The sequence below is a fragment of the Chiloscyllium punctatum genome, chromosome 41 (genome assembly GCF_047496795.1).
Source record: "Chiloscyllium punctatum isolate Juve2018m chromosome 41, sChiPun1.3, whole genome shotgun sequence".
Lineage (NCBI taxonomy): Eukaryota > Metazoa > Chordata > Chondrichthyes > Orectolobiformes > Hemiscylliidae > Chiloscyllium > Chiloscyllium punctatum.
Window position 1 is genome coordinate 54,341,131 of NC_092779.1, and position 15,325 is coordinate 54,356,455.

Below are 15,325 nucleotides of genomic sequence, written 5' to 3' on the forward strand. Positions count from 1 at the left end.
ATCACTTAAAGGTGAAATTAAATGGAGGAAGTCTAAATTTAAAACTAAAATTTAACAATTAAAATAAATAAATTTATTTACAAAAAAATCTCAGAGTTAAAAGGTGAAAGCTGACTATTTTAAGTGCAAGAAATGTAAAAACACAAGACATTTTTTAGAAGATGACCTTGAGGTACAATAAAGTTATACATATATTTGATAGATAAAAGAAAGACTTACATTTATATAGTACTGTTCATAACCACAGGATATTTCAAAGTGTTTTACAGTCAATTAAATATTTGAAGTATGATCACTTGTTGCAATGCAAGAAATGTGACATCATGTTTGCATACAGCAAGCTCCCACAAATAGAAATGTGATAATAACCAAATATCATATAGTCCATGAAATTGATTGAGAGATAAATATTGGCTAGAACACCAAGGGCCCCTCCCGGATCTCTTTACAAATACAGCCATGGGATCTTTCATTCCCACTGAGAGGCAAACAAACCCTTGATTCAATGTCTTATTTGACAGACAGCACCTCTGACAATGTAGAATCCTAAATCTTGCGCCACAGAAGTTAGTGAATTATCCGCTGTGCCACAATGAAATTCAACCCCCTTCCTACTATCTAACCAGAAAGCCACACAATTGTCTTTTAAATTTATCATCTTCTATAGCCTTCCTCACAATTTATTTCCGTAAAATTTTTTAATGTGGAAATCAATACAAAAGATCCAACCGTGTTAAAGCCTGAAAAAAGACCCAGGTCTTTTCACAAATCTTAGGATCAGAAATCCACAGTACAAGAGATTTCCAAATAACAAGGGTACGATAGGTAGGCAAGTCCGCAAAATCATCTTTGTTGAAGTCAGATTTAATAACAATTCGTAAATAAAGATGGTCAGAATATTTTAAATTTACAACCGCAAAGTCTTCCTGAACCATAAACTGATTCAACTTTTCATTATGCGCTTTACAATAAAATCTCATCTCAAAGGCATGACAATAGAGTCATTATTGAGAACTGCTCTTCATATTTCAAAATTTGAGAACAGACTGTTATCTGTTAAAAGGTCCCATGAGGAAATGAGCCTGAATTAATGGCTACTCTGAAGTAATGGACCCAATCTTCCAGAAAGCATCTAGGCCATTGAAAGATATTTCATTCCAAAAGATCTGAGAATCAATCTTTCATGAATGAAGTTAAACAAACTGAAACTGTTCCTGCATGAAAGGGAGCAGAGGGAATTAAAAAAGATAAATTCCTTTCTTGGAAAATGCAGAAGAGAATGGTCTTGCACTATTTGTCAATTTAGAATGTAATCACTAGAAAGGTAATAGTCAAAATAGGTATTAATTGATTCATTAAAAATCAGTTAAATTAACCTTTTCCATGTCAGACTAGACTTAGAGTTTTGCTGCAGTATGAATTAGCTGCATCAGCCTACTGTATCAGGATCTGAAAAGGGATACGTGGCTGAAATCCTGCAGTGGTTGACAATTTTCTATCTTTTAAGGGCTACCACGTATTTAGAATAAGACTATTAACTTGCCAATAAAATATATAAACCAAAATCTTAAATAATCCAAGAAAAAATCCTTCAGAGCATTTTAAGATCCTCTTAACTACCTCAACTTGAGGACTCCCTTTAAAACGTTACTGAAAAATGTCTTTACTGAGAATTCATCACTGGTGGCAATAGTAATGTTTGATATATAATAGCAGGAAGACCATTAGTTTTAGGCTTCTTCGCAGTATTGTGTTGGTCACGAGTCATTAAACCAAAAAGGAAAAATTGTTTATATCACTATTGACTGCTGTTTTGAGGAAAATTTGAATAATTTCCCCCACTTAATTAGCAGATTCCTGTTAAAAGTGACGCCTACAATTTTTAATAGCTTGAGAAAGTATGGAAAACCTGAAATGCATAATTTGACATACTTGCTTAAAGTGGTACTATGGACTCACGTCCACTTTCTGAATCAGACTCGATACATTCTTTGCACATCATAATCGTCATGTTTATATACCTGAAACCATCCTGATTGTCCTCTAAACCATTTCCTAGTGCCTGGTGTTGTTGAAAGGCTGGATTGTTCTTCTGACCCCAAGATGAACAAATGATACTCACCAGGTTGAAACATAGGGAGTCTGTGTAATGGGTTAAAATTAGACAGTTGACCTACACACATTAAAATATTTTTCTGTTGCCAACACAGCCCAGGATGAGGCAAAACTATTTTCAACTTATAAACCAATTGTGGAAAACAGAGTTGCTGGATGCATGACAATACTATGGGGAGAACAATGTGTAACACTGCACAGACAACAATGTAATAAAATAACACCTTGTACACAACACAAAAAACAACCTTCGCTATTTGCTGTCCAACACAGAGTTCCCAAAATTATATGTAGTATTCTAAATGCAGCTCAATGTGCAATAAAAGGTTAGAGTTATTTATTTGAACTTAAATGCATTTGAAATGCACTACATATTATATTTATCACATTATTAACAGCATCATGCTGCCTGGGCGCACACTAACAGTAAGCTAACTTAAGTCCTTTTGTTTCCACTTTTACTCGTGTGTATCCCTCATTCCTGTACACATTTTAAATTTCCTGTTTTACGACGCATAACCTTAAAAAGAGCAAGCAAATACTGCTCATGCTGGAAACCTGAAATTTTAGGAAAGGAAATTCTGATGATACGCAGCAGATCAATCAGCAGTGTGCAAAGAGAATCAGTAAATGGCTCAAGCATTCATCTGAAGGAGGACTTGACAGTCTGGAGAAATGAGGTTTGGCCAGGAAGTCCATATGCTCAAATTTGAGACCTTTTGTTTTCCAACCTAGTCCACTGCCCAGAAGCAAGTTTGACAGCTAGGTGTGACTCTCCGCAAACAATCTGAAGGAGATCATAAGCCAGCCAGATTCCAGTGAGCTCGAGCCCTAATGGACTGGTGAGAGGTTGGGGCCAAAGTGTTTTGGGGGGGGGGTTGGAGAGATAGGACCATAACAACAGGATTAGGCCTGTTCAAGTCATCAGGCATGTTCTGACATTCAATTAGATCATGCTGATAAGACTCTCTCATGCAGATTGCCACTCCACACTTTCTTTTTTCAAAATGAAAAGGAGGGAACTTATATTGCAGAGAGAATCTTCGGCTCAGGTGGCCCTCAAACACCACAAGCCACAAGGCACATGGCCTTCTGAGTTCTTTCATAGTGCAGAACTATCCGAGGAAGGCAGACCACAACCCTTTTCCACAGCAGTCAGCTGCAATATTTTGAAATTCAAAGGTTCTGATAATTGCTTTAAACGGTACATACGTAAGGCAAATAGTCTCAAGTCATACAGCATGGAAACAGACCCTTTAATCAAAGCAGTCCATGCCAAACAAAATCAAAAGTATGGTGCTGGAAAAGCACAGCAGGTCAGGCAGAATCTGAGGAACAGGAGAATCGATGTTCGGGCATAAGCCCTCCATCAGGAATGAGGCTTGTGGGCTGGCGGCTGAGAGATAAATGGAACTGGGGGGAGGGGGTTTGGGCTAGGGGGGGGAAGATAGCTGAGAATGCAATAAGTAGATGAAGGTGGGAGAGAAGGTAGTAAGTCAGAGAGGAGGGTGGAGCGGATAGATGGGAAAGATGATGGACAGGTCAAGAGGTCAGTGCTGAATTGGAGGCTTGGGACTGGGATAGGTAGGGGGAGGGGAAATGAGGAAACTGGTGAAATCCACATTAATCCCATGTGGTTGCAGGGTCCCAAGGTTGAAGATGAAGCATTCTTCCTCCAGGTGTCAGATGGTTCGGGATTGGCAATGGAGGAGGCCCAGCATCTGTATATCCTTGGTGGAGTGGGAGGAGGAGTTAAAATGTTCAGCCGTGGGGCGAGGGGTTGGTTGGTGTGGGTGTTCCAGAGATGTTCTCTGGAACGATCCGCAAGTTGGCACCCTGTCTCCCTGATGTAGAGGAGACCACATTGGGTGCAATGGATATAGTAGGTGACGTTTGTGGAAGTACAGGTGAATTTCTGTTGGATGTGGAAGGATCCTTTGGGGCCTTGGATGGAGGTAAGAGGGGAGGTGTAGGCACACATTTTGCACTTGTTGCGGTGGCAGAGTAAGGTGTGGGCTGTGGATCCAACAAGGGAGTCGCAGAGGGAATGGTCTCTTTGAAATGTTGATTGTATTGGGAGGGAAATATGTCCCTAGTTGGGGCGGGGGGGCAGAGAGGAGGAGAGAAGAATCTATTTGCAGGTGGCAGAAGTGTCGGGAGGTTTAAGCGATGAATACAGAGGCAAGTGTGGTAAATGATGAGGACCAGCAGCTTTCTGTCCGTATTGTGTTGGGAGGGGTGGGTTTAAGGGCGAAGGTGCACAAAATGGAGGAGATGCGCTGGAGGGTATCATTGACCGTGTGGGAGGGGAAATTGCAGTCTTTAAAGGTGGAACTGATCATTCTTGGGACAGATGTGGCAGAGGTGGAGAAATTGGGAATAAGGGATGGAGTTTTTACAGGAGGCAGAGTGGGAGGAGGTATAGTCCAGGTAGCTGTGGGAGTTGGTGGGTTTGGAGAAGAGGTCTGTGGTTAGTCAGTTGCCAGAGATTGAGATGGAGGTCTAGGAAGGGGAGGGAGGTGTCCAGGATGGTCCAGTTGAATTTGACATCATGTCAAATGATGAAGACCTTCATCAGGAATGTGGAGAGGGAAGATCTTACAAGCCAGTGGAAACACGTGGAAAAAAAACTGCAAACTTCTGACCAGTACAAGAATCATAATGACTTTCTCACAACACATGAATAAAAACCACTGAACTGCTTCAGTTTTCCTTTGCCCATAACCTATTTTTTTCATCTGCTTGCGTGTGTGCATTCACACACAGACACAAGGGGGAGTTGATAAGGGAAAATGTTTTAATTTGTAGTGTTATTTAGTTTATAACACTTAAGTCTATAACTATTTACCTGTAGCTCGAGTCTAATTACTTGTAATAAATAGTAATTCTTGTTAAGTACAGAAATCCAGTCCGTGCTTTCTATCAACCTGGGTCTGAAAATCAATTAAATTGGAGAATTATGTACTTATTTTAAAACCTATAACTTTTGTGATGACTCTCGGAATAGTGGGGCTTGATTTTCAGCGTGCTATCCCATTAAGTTGTGACAGCATTCACCACACTAAAGGAATTCCATCACTTTCTAGAAGATCCTGTTAGCACTGTGGATCCTTTTATCGAGAGATCTTTCATTCAGTGAGTGATGGCAGGTTTTCTGCCTACTAATACTACAAAGCTCCATTCACACATTTCACCATTTCTGACCAACTTGATGAAAGATATTAGAAAGTAGGAGCCCATAAATAGTAAGTACTTTTGTCAATTTCACACACGTACAGATTTCCAAAGCCATCCTTTTTAATCAGAATTTACAATGGCTTGATGAACATTGTAACAACTGCTACCTTTATAAACCTGTTTGATATGGTAAAAGACCAATATGCATTATCACTCCGCATTACTGACCAATTTCATTCATAAATATATTCTTTTACCAACTAACTGAACACAAACTATCAAGATGTATTTCACCCTTTCCAAATTTGATAACTGTTTAGCCAACTGACCACCCAAACAATCAAAAGTTGAAATCCCCATCCCTAACAATCCACGTCACATATAAGCATAACTTTAGTTATAAATCTTCGGTGAAGTTCAAAAAGACAAATTAGTTCAGGAAAATTCAAGAACAAGACAACATATGGAAGATTTCAGACTTTGCTTATACATGCAGGAAAATAACCTGAAAAGTGGGGTGTCGTTTTTCTGGATATGCAAACATTACCACCTTCACAAAAGGACTGCTATAGGTCAGAAAACTCAGCCACCACAATGGCAATTAAGAATGGTATTAAATAACAGCATTCCTCAACATTCACACATTAATACAATTCACTATGTAGAAAACTATGGATAATTGACGTTGTTGTCCAGTTGTGTGTATTGTCTCTCATTGCTGGAAGTTGGAAGTTCCCAAAAGGGTGAGACACCCACATCGGGGCAAAGGTTTATTCCATACAAAGTTGAAACCAGCCTTTTATTTCTAGCATTTACCAGTTAACCCTTAGAATCTAAAAATCTAAATTTCTACTAACACCAGGAAACTAAAATCATACAATGCTATATGTAAAAATAACTGCTATTGACATCAGAATCACAGGAAAAACAAACTGTTTACTCTGTGCTTAGTGGCCTCAATAAAACTAAATAAATTCAAACGGGAATCGATTATTTTCCTCACTAATAACTAAGTGGCAATGGAATAGCTTGCATGCTGTAACACTTGTACAATAACCCTCTCCCATATGGAATTCATTTATATCACACCTGTTAAAGAAGGTTCAGGTAACACAATTCTTCAGTGAATGTTTTCCTTTCTCCATCAGTTTCTAAATCACTTGGTGTCCTTGCAAATACTCGCCAATCTGACCTGTCATCCACACAGCACAATGGAATCAGAAACTGACAGCTTTAAAAGAGAACTTCCATCCTTTACACTCCAGTGCTTTATTTTTCTATCACTTTGCATCACTGCACCATTTCAACAAAGAAAAATTACATTTCACTCATGAAAATTTTCTTGGCAAAATAAAATACAGTCTGATTTCTTTATAGGTGGCTAAAAGGTTTCTTTATTCACAACATTAAAATTAGGAACATACTTAAAAGCAAAGATCATCAGTTACACATTGACATTTAAGAAGAAGGTAACTTCTGCTATCTTCACGAGCTTAGGATTACATTTTACATAATGTATCATGAAGTCATCTGCATTCTGCAAAAATACACCAGCATAAAATTCCTAAGCTCTCTGAACATGGCTATCTTAATGAAGAAACAAGGCATCAACTTAAAAGGTATTCTGCCATAATGTTTTAAAAACACAGTGCAGGGCAATTAAGTTATAGTCAGCAAGACAACAGTTGTGCTAATAAATGAAACAATGATCACTGAAAGAACTCTGCTTCAGCGTTATGCGCACACAGCCTATTAGAATCTCCGTTCCAAAAATACAACTTTATGCTTATATCACCATAGCGTAAACGTTCCTGTTTCACTAAATCTATTCCTCTCGTTCTTCAGGAAATTAGAGTGTGAACTCAAGCATGAACTAGCATGATCACTTTAATCAGGAAAACATGATAAGACACCTGATCACCCAGAAAATATTCTGACTGGGTTATTACAAATCATCTTGGTAGAGATTTCACATGTAATTGTATTTTAAGTGTTGCCTTCTACTCTACCCACCACAGCCAAGACTCACAATATGACATCAAAGTCACAAAGGAGCCCCCAATGGTCACTGCAAAAACGCCCACAATCCAACTTGTCTTGTCCAACAAGGGTCATTTGTTGTGGAACTATCTGACCTTCACTGGCTTCCCTGTAAAACACACGATCAAAGCGGAGTCTGCAAGTGTAAGGAGCCTTCAGGTTATTATTAGCTTTAGTGTCCCAGGTATATCGGCAATGTTCAGGTTTGTTTAAGAACTCCCAGACATCCAAGACACCTTCCGGCAAACCTCCAACCTTTGTAACCTGCAAATAAAACATGTTGAGAAAAGATGATAGATCTTAAACTATGTAAGAGAGTGCTTCAATGAAAGTCACACATTGACATGCACAAGCCTCCTCCTTCAACATCTTAGACTGACACTGGATGGAAGCCAAGGGTTTTCCAGCATCTAGTGAGGTAGCAATTGACAAGTTACTTTTGGTAATTCCTGCACAAAGATACTTAGTATTTCAAAATACTCCCAAGCTAATAATTGTTTGTTTTATTTATTTGTGAGTTGACATCAGAATGAAGTTTTTAGAAAGTGTGCTTTGGATAGTTGCTAAGGGTTTGTGAAAGCAGAGATTGTAAATGCTCTCTGTTACAAAAATTCTAGACTTTTATAAAGAAACCTGAAGATCAGTCCAGTATAAAATTGAATCATATTAGTAAAAATGTTCAAAAGAAAATTGCATAATAAATCACAAATTGTTTAGGTGTAATTGATTATAAAAGTAATACAAAACAGAATTACCATTAATTATCACACCATAGGCAATGTTTGAGTTCCTGCGACACTTCTCCCTACTGAGGCATGTTCATGCTAATAGCTGCTCCCTTACAAAAGCAGCACTAGATGACAGATTATGGATGAAGATAAAGCAAGAGAATGAGGCACCATACTTTGCCAGTGCAACAAAAGTCTGTTAAAACATCAAATATTTTCAGTGAACATCTGCCTTTTGGAATTGCAATCAGAGTTTTCATGGTGGTCTCAATTATCAGTTACTGTGCATATTGTGAATGCTGGTCTAATATCACTAACTACTGTCAAAATGGAACAAGATTTTAATCAAAAGGGTCAATGTGCACACAGTAAATATTCTGCAGATATATCACTGTCTAATGCCATAACAAAGAGAAACAGTAGGGCTTTCAGTTAACTCTTCACATAGTCAAGTACTTTGAAAGGTCGAACCTTGGCAAGTCACTGCAGTCCATCTGGTAAACATAAACTGCTGGTATTGTGCACCATTAATGTAGAAACTCAATGTTTAAGGTGATAAATGACGTGTAAATCAAATGGGTTCCTTTGGATTGGGTGGTTTCTAAGTCAACCATTCACATAAGTGTATCATGTACTTTAAATAAGTCTTGTCAATACCAGGCAAGGTTTGAAGAGTCAGATGGTGAGTACTTGTGAAGAGGGAGCGAGAGCGAGCGCGAGAGACCATGCTCGATCAAATGCTGCCCTAATGACAAGGACAGTCACTTCACATCTAGAATTCAGCTCTTCTATTAATGTTTGGAACATAATTGTACTGGGGTCTGGAGCAAGGTAGCCTTGGCAAAACCTAAACTAAAGTCTCAGTGAACAAGTTATCATTTTTTAAGAGCCATCTTCCATTATTTTGCTCATTGAGTGTAGGTTGATGAGGTAGTAAATGACTGGATTGAACTGGGATTCTACTTTGTGGACAGAACACACCTGATCAATTTTTGACTTTGTCAATTAAATGCTAGTATCAGAACTGTTCTGGAAAAGTCTTGCCAGGAGCATGGTTAGTTACAAAGCAAAAGTCTTCAGCACCAAAGCTGGGATATCACCAGTGCCCATTTTTTCGCATCTTGTGGAATGAATCAAAAATTGACTGAAAGCTGGCATCAGGAGGTGGCTGAGTTGGATCATCTCTGTATCTCTGGCTGAAAATAATTGCAAATGCTTAACCTAATCTTCTTCATTCACATGATGGATTCCCAAATCATTGAGAGAAAAGTTTCTCTCTCTTTTCATTGTTTATTATCCACTACCATTATCTATTAAAAGAGGCAGAACTACACGACCGTCTGATCTGAATGGTCTTGGAATTGCTTAGCTTTGGCTATTAAAATGTCACTTCGACACAAGTCACCAGACATTAGTGAGGACTTTGCAAAGTTGACAGGGGTAGGTGAGCCTTTGCTCCTTTTAGGTCATTAAGAGCTGTGCCTGTCAAGTTTTCTTAATTATACCAACTTCATAGCAATTTTAATAAAATTGCTTTGTTGTTAACAAGTCAGTTAAGATGTAGCCGCATTGCTGGGAATGATAACAGCTTATTCCATTCTGACTCCACAATAAAAACTAGTTTTATGACAATCCAGTATGTTCAATTACTCACACGAGTAAGTTTTAATTCCAAGTTTAATCAATCACATTTAAAACCCTTAATTGCAGTGATGGGATTTAACTAATGCTTCTGGATCGTTAGTCTAGGTCTGTGAATAAATGGATCGATAAGACTTAACTACATGTTATTTACCTAGGACAAGAGATTATAAAAAGGTGGCAGATGTGATGCCAAAGTCAAAGTCAACAGAAGTATAGAGAGACTGTAAAAAAAAATTCAAGATGACAAAGAACGCATAAAAAACAAGAAAATTCAAGCTTGGTACAAAGAAATAAAATGCATAAGCTACTACTTTCTATCTACTTCCCGCATGCCTCAGAAACCTGGACAATGTTTTAAAAAAATCTGTTGAATAAAATAGAGTTACAAGTGTGGAAGCAATTTCAAAATTTAAAATTAAATACTCCATTTTGTTTTTAAATTGAGAAGATGGTTTCCAGCACTGAGGGGGTTAAGAACAAGGAGCCCAAATACAAGACCAAATGTTAGATATTTTGACCAGAGGGCAGAATTGTAAATTATAGGATTTCATTTCCAGGATTGGTGACTGAGACTAAAACTAACAAGATGAGATTGGAAAAGTGACAAAGGAAAAAGGAGTTGAAGGGAGATTGGAAGAAGCTGAGCAAAAAATGTTAAGATACATTTAGCTGCAATGAAAAATATTTGCTGACAGGCCAGACCAATTTTGCCTGTTTTCATTTTATAACTCCTTTATGACAGTCCTTCACCCCTCATGCAAATTAAATATACACATGAAGGATGGCAGGGCAGAGGCAGAAGGGTTTTGTTCATGATTACTTTAAAATGCCTTTTTTTTTTCCACTAAATAACATATTTCTATTCAGCTCAGAGTTAACTTATTGTCAAAGCAATAATTTTTCTTTTGAATCAAGTATGGAATTTCTTATTAATAACAAAGTGAAAAGGTGTGATCTTTTTCCAAGTGGAAAAAATAAAATTTCTTTCTGGATCTTAAACTCAAAAAGAAATAGAGAAGGTTCCTTGAAAGTGGCTACAAAAATAGTTTTCACACAAGAGGTGTGAAGGTAAAGAAAGAGACATGAATGAAAGCAAATTTCAGAGAAAAAAAAGTTAACTAAGGAACAGCCTCTTGGGACAAGAGCAGAATCTCTTGAACAGAAGTGCATTACTAAAAGAAAGCTTTACGCTCAGGCGAATGGAGAGTAGAAGGTCAAGTGTTAGCATGGCTACCATACATCACTACGGTTTACCCCTCCTTTTATTGCATTTCTACTCCAGTAAGCATGTACGTGGGGTCTCGATAAATGACAAAGATAGAAAAAACAAACAAAATAAATTAAATCAACATCTGAAAGCATTAAGGGAGGGGGGAATGGGGCTTACAGCAAAGGTTTAGATGAGCAAAGATGGGAAGAGGCTCAAGTGAAACATAAACACCTGTATAGACTGGCTGAGCCAAGGGGCATATTTCTGTGCTATGTATCCTATGTAATCCAATAAAAGCCAGGTATAAAAAAAGCTAACATACTTTAAGTAATAAACTCACCTCTTGATCTCTCAAATTGGTGTCACCACCAAATATTACTGTGGCACTTTCTGGTGCTTCTTTGATTTTCCTTAGTACAATCTCTAGCTGTTTGACTCGTTCCTTTGAATGTGCTTTAGTGCTCTCCAGGTGGGAAGTCATTAAACAGAGTTCATTTCCTGCAATATTTACCTGCAATCAGGAGAGGCAGAGAAGATATTTGTTTGACATCATTTTTCATTAAACTAGGAGAAGGTGAGGACTACAGATGCTGGAAATCAGAGCCAAAAAGTGTGGCGCTGGAAAAGCACAGCAGGTCAGGCAGCATCCACTTTAGACTTGCCACAGGGAGTGGTTTTTCATTATTTCTATGAAACTGCCAAGTGCGATGTTGGAACATCACAGTCTACAATTCTACCTCAAGAAGGTATTCAAAAATTATATTTTAGTATATTGTGTAAAGGGTTCTGACTCCCTTGTAATTTATTTAAGTTTTCTTGAGAAGTGGGAGTTAGGGAGGAATGTTTAAACCCTCGAGAGCTACAACAGATGGGAATCATCCATTAATATTCAGCAGGACAGTTTGCTTGGAGAGGGAGAAGAGTTAGATATTAAACTTGCCTGGTATTGGAGTTAAGATGATGCTAGCAAAATCTAACAAAAAACTGAACTTTATCCTTTTTCCTCAAATCTGAATAGCTGTATCATGATACAGTGGACACAAAGGGAAAGGGACATGAACAATAAAATAACTATTTAGCTTTAGGAATTCCCTTTTGTTTTGTAAATGCATTTCAAATTTCTTTATTAACTGCACTCCATGAAAAGAAGACAATTGGCAAGAGCACCCATGCAAATTTGTTTATCCTATTGTGAAGATAGGGCAACTTTAAGCCTTACAGAATTATTTTCGAAAAAGAGCATTTTGTTTTATTAGTTCACTGTATGTGGGTGTCACTAGGCCAGCATTTGTTGCCCTTTTCTAACTGCCCTCAACAAAAAGGTGTTGATGTGCTGCCTTCTTGAACCACGAAAGCCGATATAGTGTGGGTACACACAAAGTGCCATGAGTGAGATTCAAGATTCTGACCCAAGGACAGTGAAGAATGGTGACATTGCTCCAAGTCAGGATGCTTTGTGGCTTGGAGGTAAACTTGCAGGTGATAGTATACCGATACGTCTGCTGGCTCCGTGCTTCTAGGTGGCTATGGGTTTAGAATGTGCTGTCAAAGGAACTGCCAGTAGCAAAGGTGGTAGCAAGGCAGAATTTATGGTAGGATTTACAGCAGAGTGTCCATGAACTTTAGCATAGAGGACTCCTGCTTGGAACAGCAGCTACCTTCTAATAAAGTAACTTTGTTTCTTAGCGAAAATGCCATTAATAGAGGATACAAATTGTGTTCATAGATTCAGTCCATGAACAGATATAACAGACATGGGAATGACCCAATTGGCATCATCCTAATCTGGATTTGTGACCAATGATAGCCTTTCTTATAAACATCATGCTGTACCAATTCCCATTGACTGATTTAATTTCCCACAGATATACCGCAGGAACTGCTTTCGCTGCCATTCAGTTTTAAACACAAATCAGACATTCCCAAAGGATTTTAGGGTTTTTGTGAAGATCTGTATCTCGGGTTGTAGATGGCAATGGTGAACTGTAAATAACTAGAATTTTTTTTAAAATTGCCTCAGTTCTTCAAAAAGAAATCGCATACGCTCCCAGCACCAAAGATAAATACACGTCACAACATGGAAGGTGTTAAAGAGGCAGGTGAGCTCAGAGTCAAGAACTGCAGAGCCACAAAGGACAGTAAATAGATGTAAATCAAAGCCAGAAGCAAATGCTTTCTGGAAAGCTGCAAAAAGAATGACTTCAATTTTACTATAACTAAACTGAAAGATGGGATAGAATTGTAAAGAACAGAAACTGCACCGTCTCTGTTAAACAGCTTCTCATCTCCAATCTTACCCAATACACCTACAACTTACCCAATACTATTGAATATTTTTATCTACCACCTTTTCAGGCAATGCATTCTAAGCATGTGTCAGCAGATTGGAGCCTTTCTCCTTGATAGATTTCAGCTGGCTGACAGCAGTATGCATACAAAATCTCACCCTTCATCATATTGGTTGAACTCACCAAAAGGTAGCACATAACTGGAAAAGAGAGAGGATCAAGAAAAGATTCCTGTGGTATAACAGACATTACTGTACAGGTAGGAAAGTGATTAGAGGCTCTCAAGTTAATGAGATTGCTTTCTATTTCAATTCTAGCTCAATTAAAACATGTTTGCTGATATAAAACTTCTTATTCTTCTTACTCTAATTTTGCTCAAAACACATCCTTTTACAAAGGCAGAGCAACACACACTATGTTTACCTACCAATAAGCTTGATCTTTAGAACTTTTACAACAGCAGAACTTAAATAGATGCTTAAAAAGGTTTGCACTTTAAAAAGGTTGTGCCACCTGCCACCACCCCCCACCCTCCTCCGCCCCCAAGAAACAAGTTTACAAAGCAATTTCTTCACATAAGTTGTTTACCAATTGTTAAATTCCTCTTTAGATGAGGAATTTTGCATCTTCCTACCTGAACAGCAAGAAGGTTTCTCTTCATTGAGGTAGTTGGGAAAGGTGTTATTTCTTGTTTCAATAACTTTACGCGAGATTTTCTCAGCATAATGGCTGTGAAGTAGTCACCTTCATCTCCTAAACACAAAAAAGTTAATTCCTAAAGTTCTTTATTAAATAAAACTTTTCCTTCCTCTTTCCCATTTAGTGAAAAGTTAATTTTATTCAAGAAATCTTCTTAAGTTTGAAGTTTACAGTGACATACTTATATTGCAAAGTTAACAGTAAATATCCCAGTTTTACAGCAGTGTGAAACAAAAGTTGACAATAAACCACACAAAGATATTAATGAGGTGAAGTAGATTGTAAGGAGTGACTGAAAAGACAGCAAGAGGCAGACCAACACAACATTTTAGGGAGGCAATTCTTTAGCTTGAGACCTAGATAGCTGAAGGCATGACCAAGAATGAGACAATGGAAGCAGGACACAAACAAGACTTCAGACTTGTTTTGTTCTTAGAAACAAAAATACTAGAAACATTAATCAGGTTAGGAAGCACCCATGGAGAGAGAAACAGATAAAGTTTCATGTTGATGAACTATGATCAGAACTCATGGTAGAGTAGGAAAACATCAGGTAGAACCTAAAAAAGGTCACCTGCCTGAAACAAGAATTTGTTTCTCGCTCCACAGATACTACACGTCCTGATGAACATTTCCAATTATTTTTTATTTATTTGTTCATGGGCTGTGGGGCATTGCTGGCTGGGCCAGCGCTCCTTGCCCATCCCATGCCCTAAAGGGGGTCGTGTTGAGTTGCCTTCTTGAACTACTGCAGTGTATGAGATAAAGGGACATCCAAGTGCTATAAGAAAGGGACCTCCAGGACGTTGACTGACAGTGAAGGGACAAGGATAGGATTTCAAGTCAGGGTGTCTTTTAAAGGATATTGCAAGTAGTGACATTCCTATGAACATTCCTTCTAGATGGTAGAGATCACAGGTTTTGGAAGGTGCTATCAAAGGAGGTTTAAATGATTTGCTGTCATGAATGTAGATCTTGCAGATAGTACAGACTGTTACTTGTGTGCTGCTAATTGAAGGAGGAGTTAATGTTTTAGCTGGTGAATGAGGTGCCAATCAAATTAACTGCTTTGACCTGGATGGTATTGAATTTTTGAAATTATGCTGTCCTTATACTCCACAACCACTTGATGAATGAGCAGCGCTCAGAAAGCGAGCGCTTCCAAATAAACGTGTTGGACTATAACCTGGTGTTGTGTGATTTTTAACTTTATCCACCCCAGTCCAACATTGACCCCTCCAAATCTTGAACTTAGGAGTGTGGTTGGAGCCTACACCATTCAGCCACTTGGAGATCATTCCATCACATTTCCAACATGTGCTCTATAGATGGACAGATTTTCGGAGTCAGGAAGTGAGTAACTTACCACAGTATTCTCTATCTCAAGCCCAATCCTGTTGCCACAGTATTTTTGTGGCTAGTTC

At 38.3% G+C, this 15,325-nt stretch overlaps 1 protein-coding gene across 1 annotated transcript in view; it reads right to left on the reverse strand.

The window, feature by feature from the left end:
• Positions 1-6,640: 6,640 nt before the first annotated feature.
• LOC140465077 (tyrosyl-DNA phosphodiesterase 2-like) overlaps positions 6,641-15,325 on the reverse strand; it is a 36,932-nt gene continuing 28,247 nt past the window's right edge. The window contains exons 5-7 of the mRNA XM_072560927.1: positions 13,837-13,955; positions 11,255-11,425; positions 6,641-7,596 (exon numbers count right to left, since the gene is read on the reverse strand). Of these exons, the coding sequence (XP_072417028.1) occupies positions 7,318-7,596; positions 11,255-11,425; positions 13,837-13,955 (569 nt within the window). The 3' untranslated portion in view covers positions 6,641-7,317. The remainder of the gene's footprint in view (positions 7,597-11,254; positions 11,426-13,836; positions 13,956-15,325) is intronic.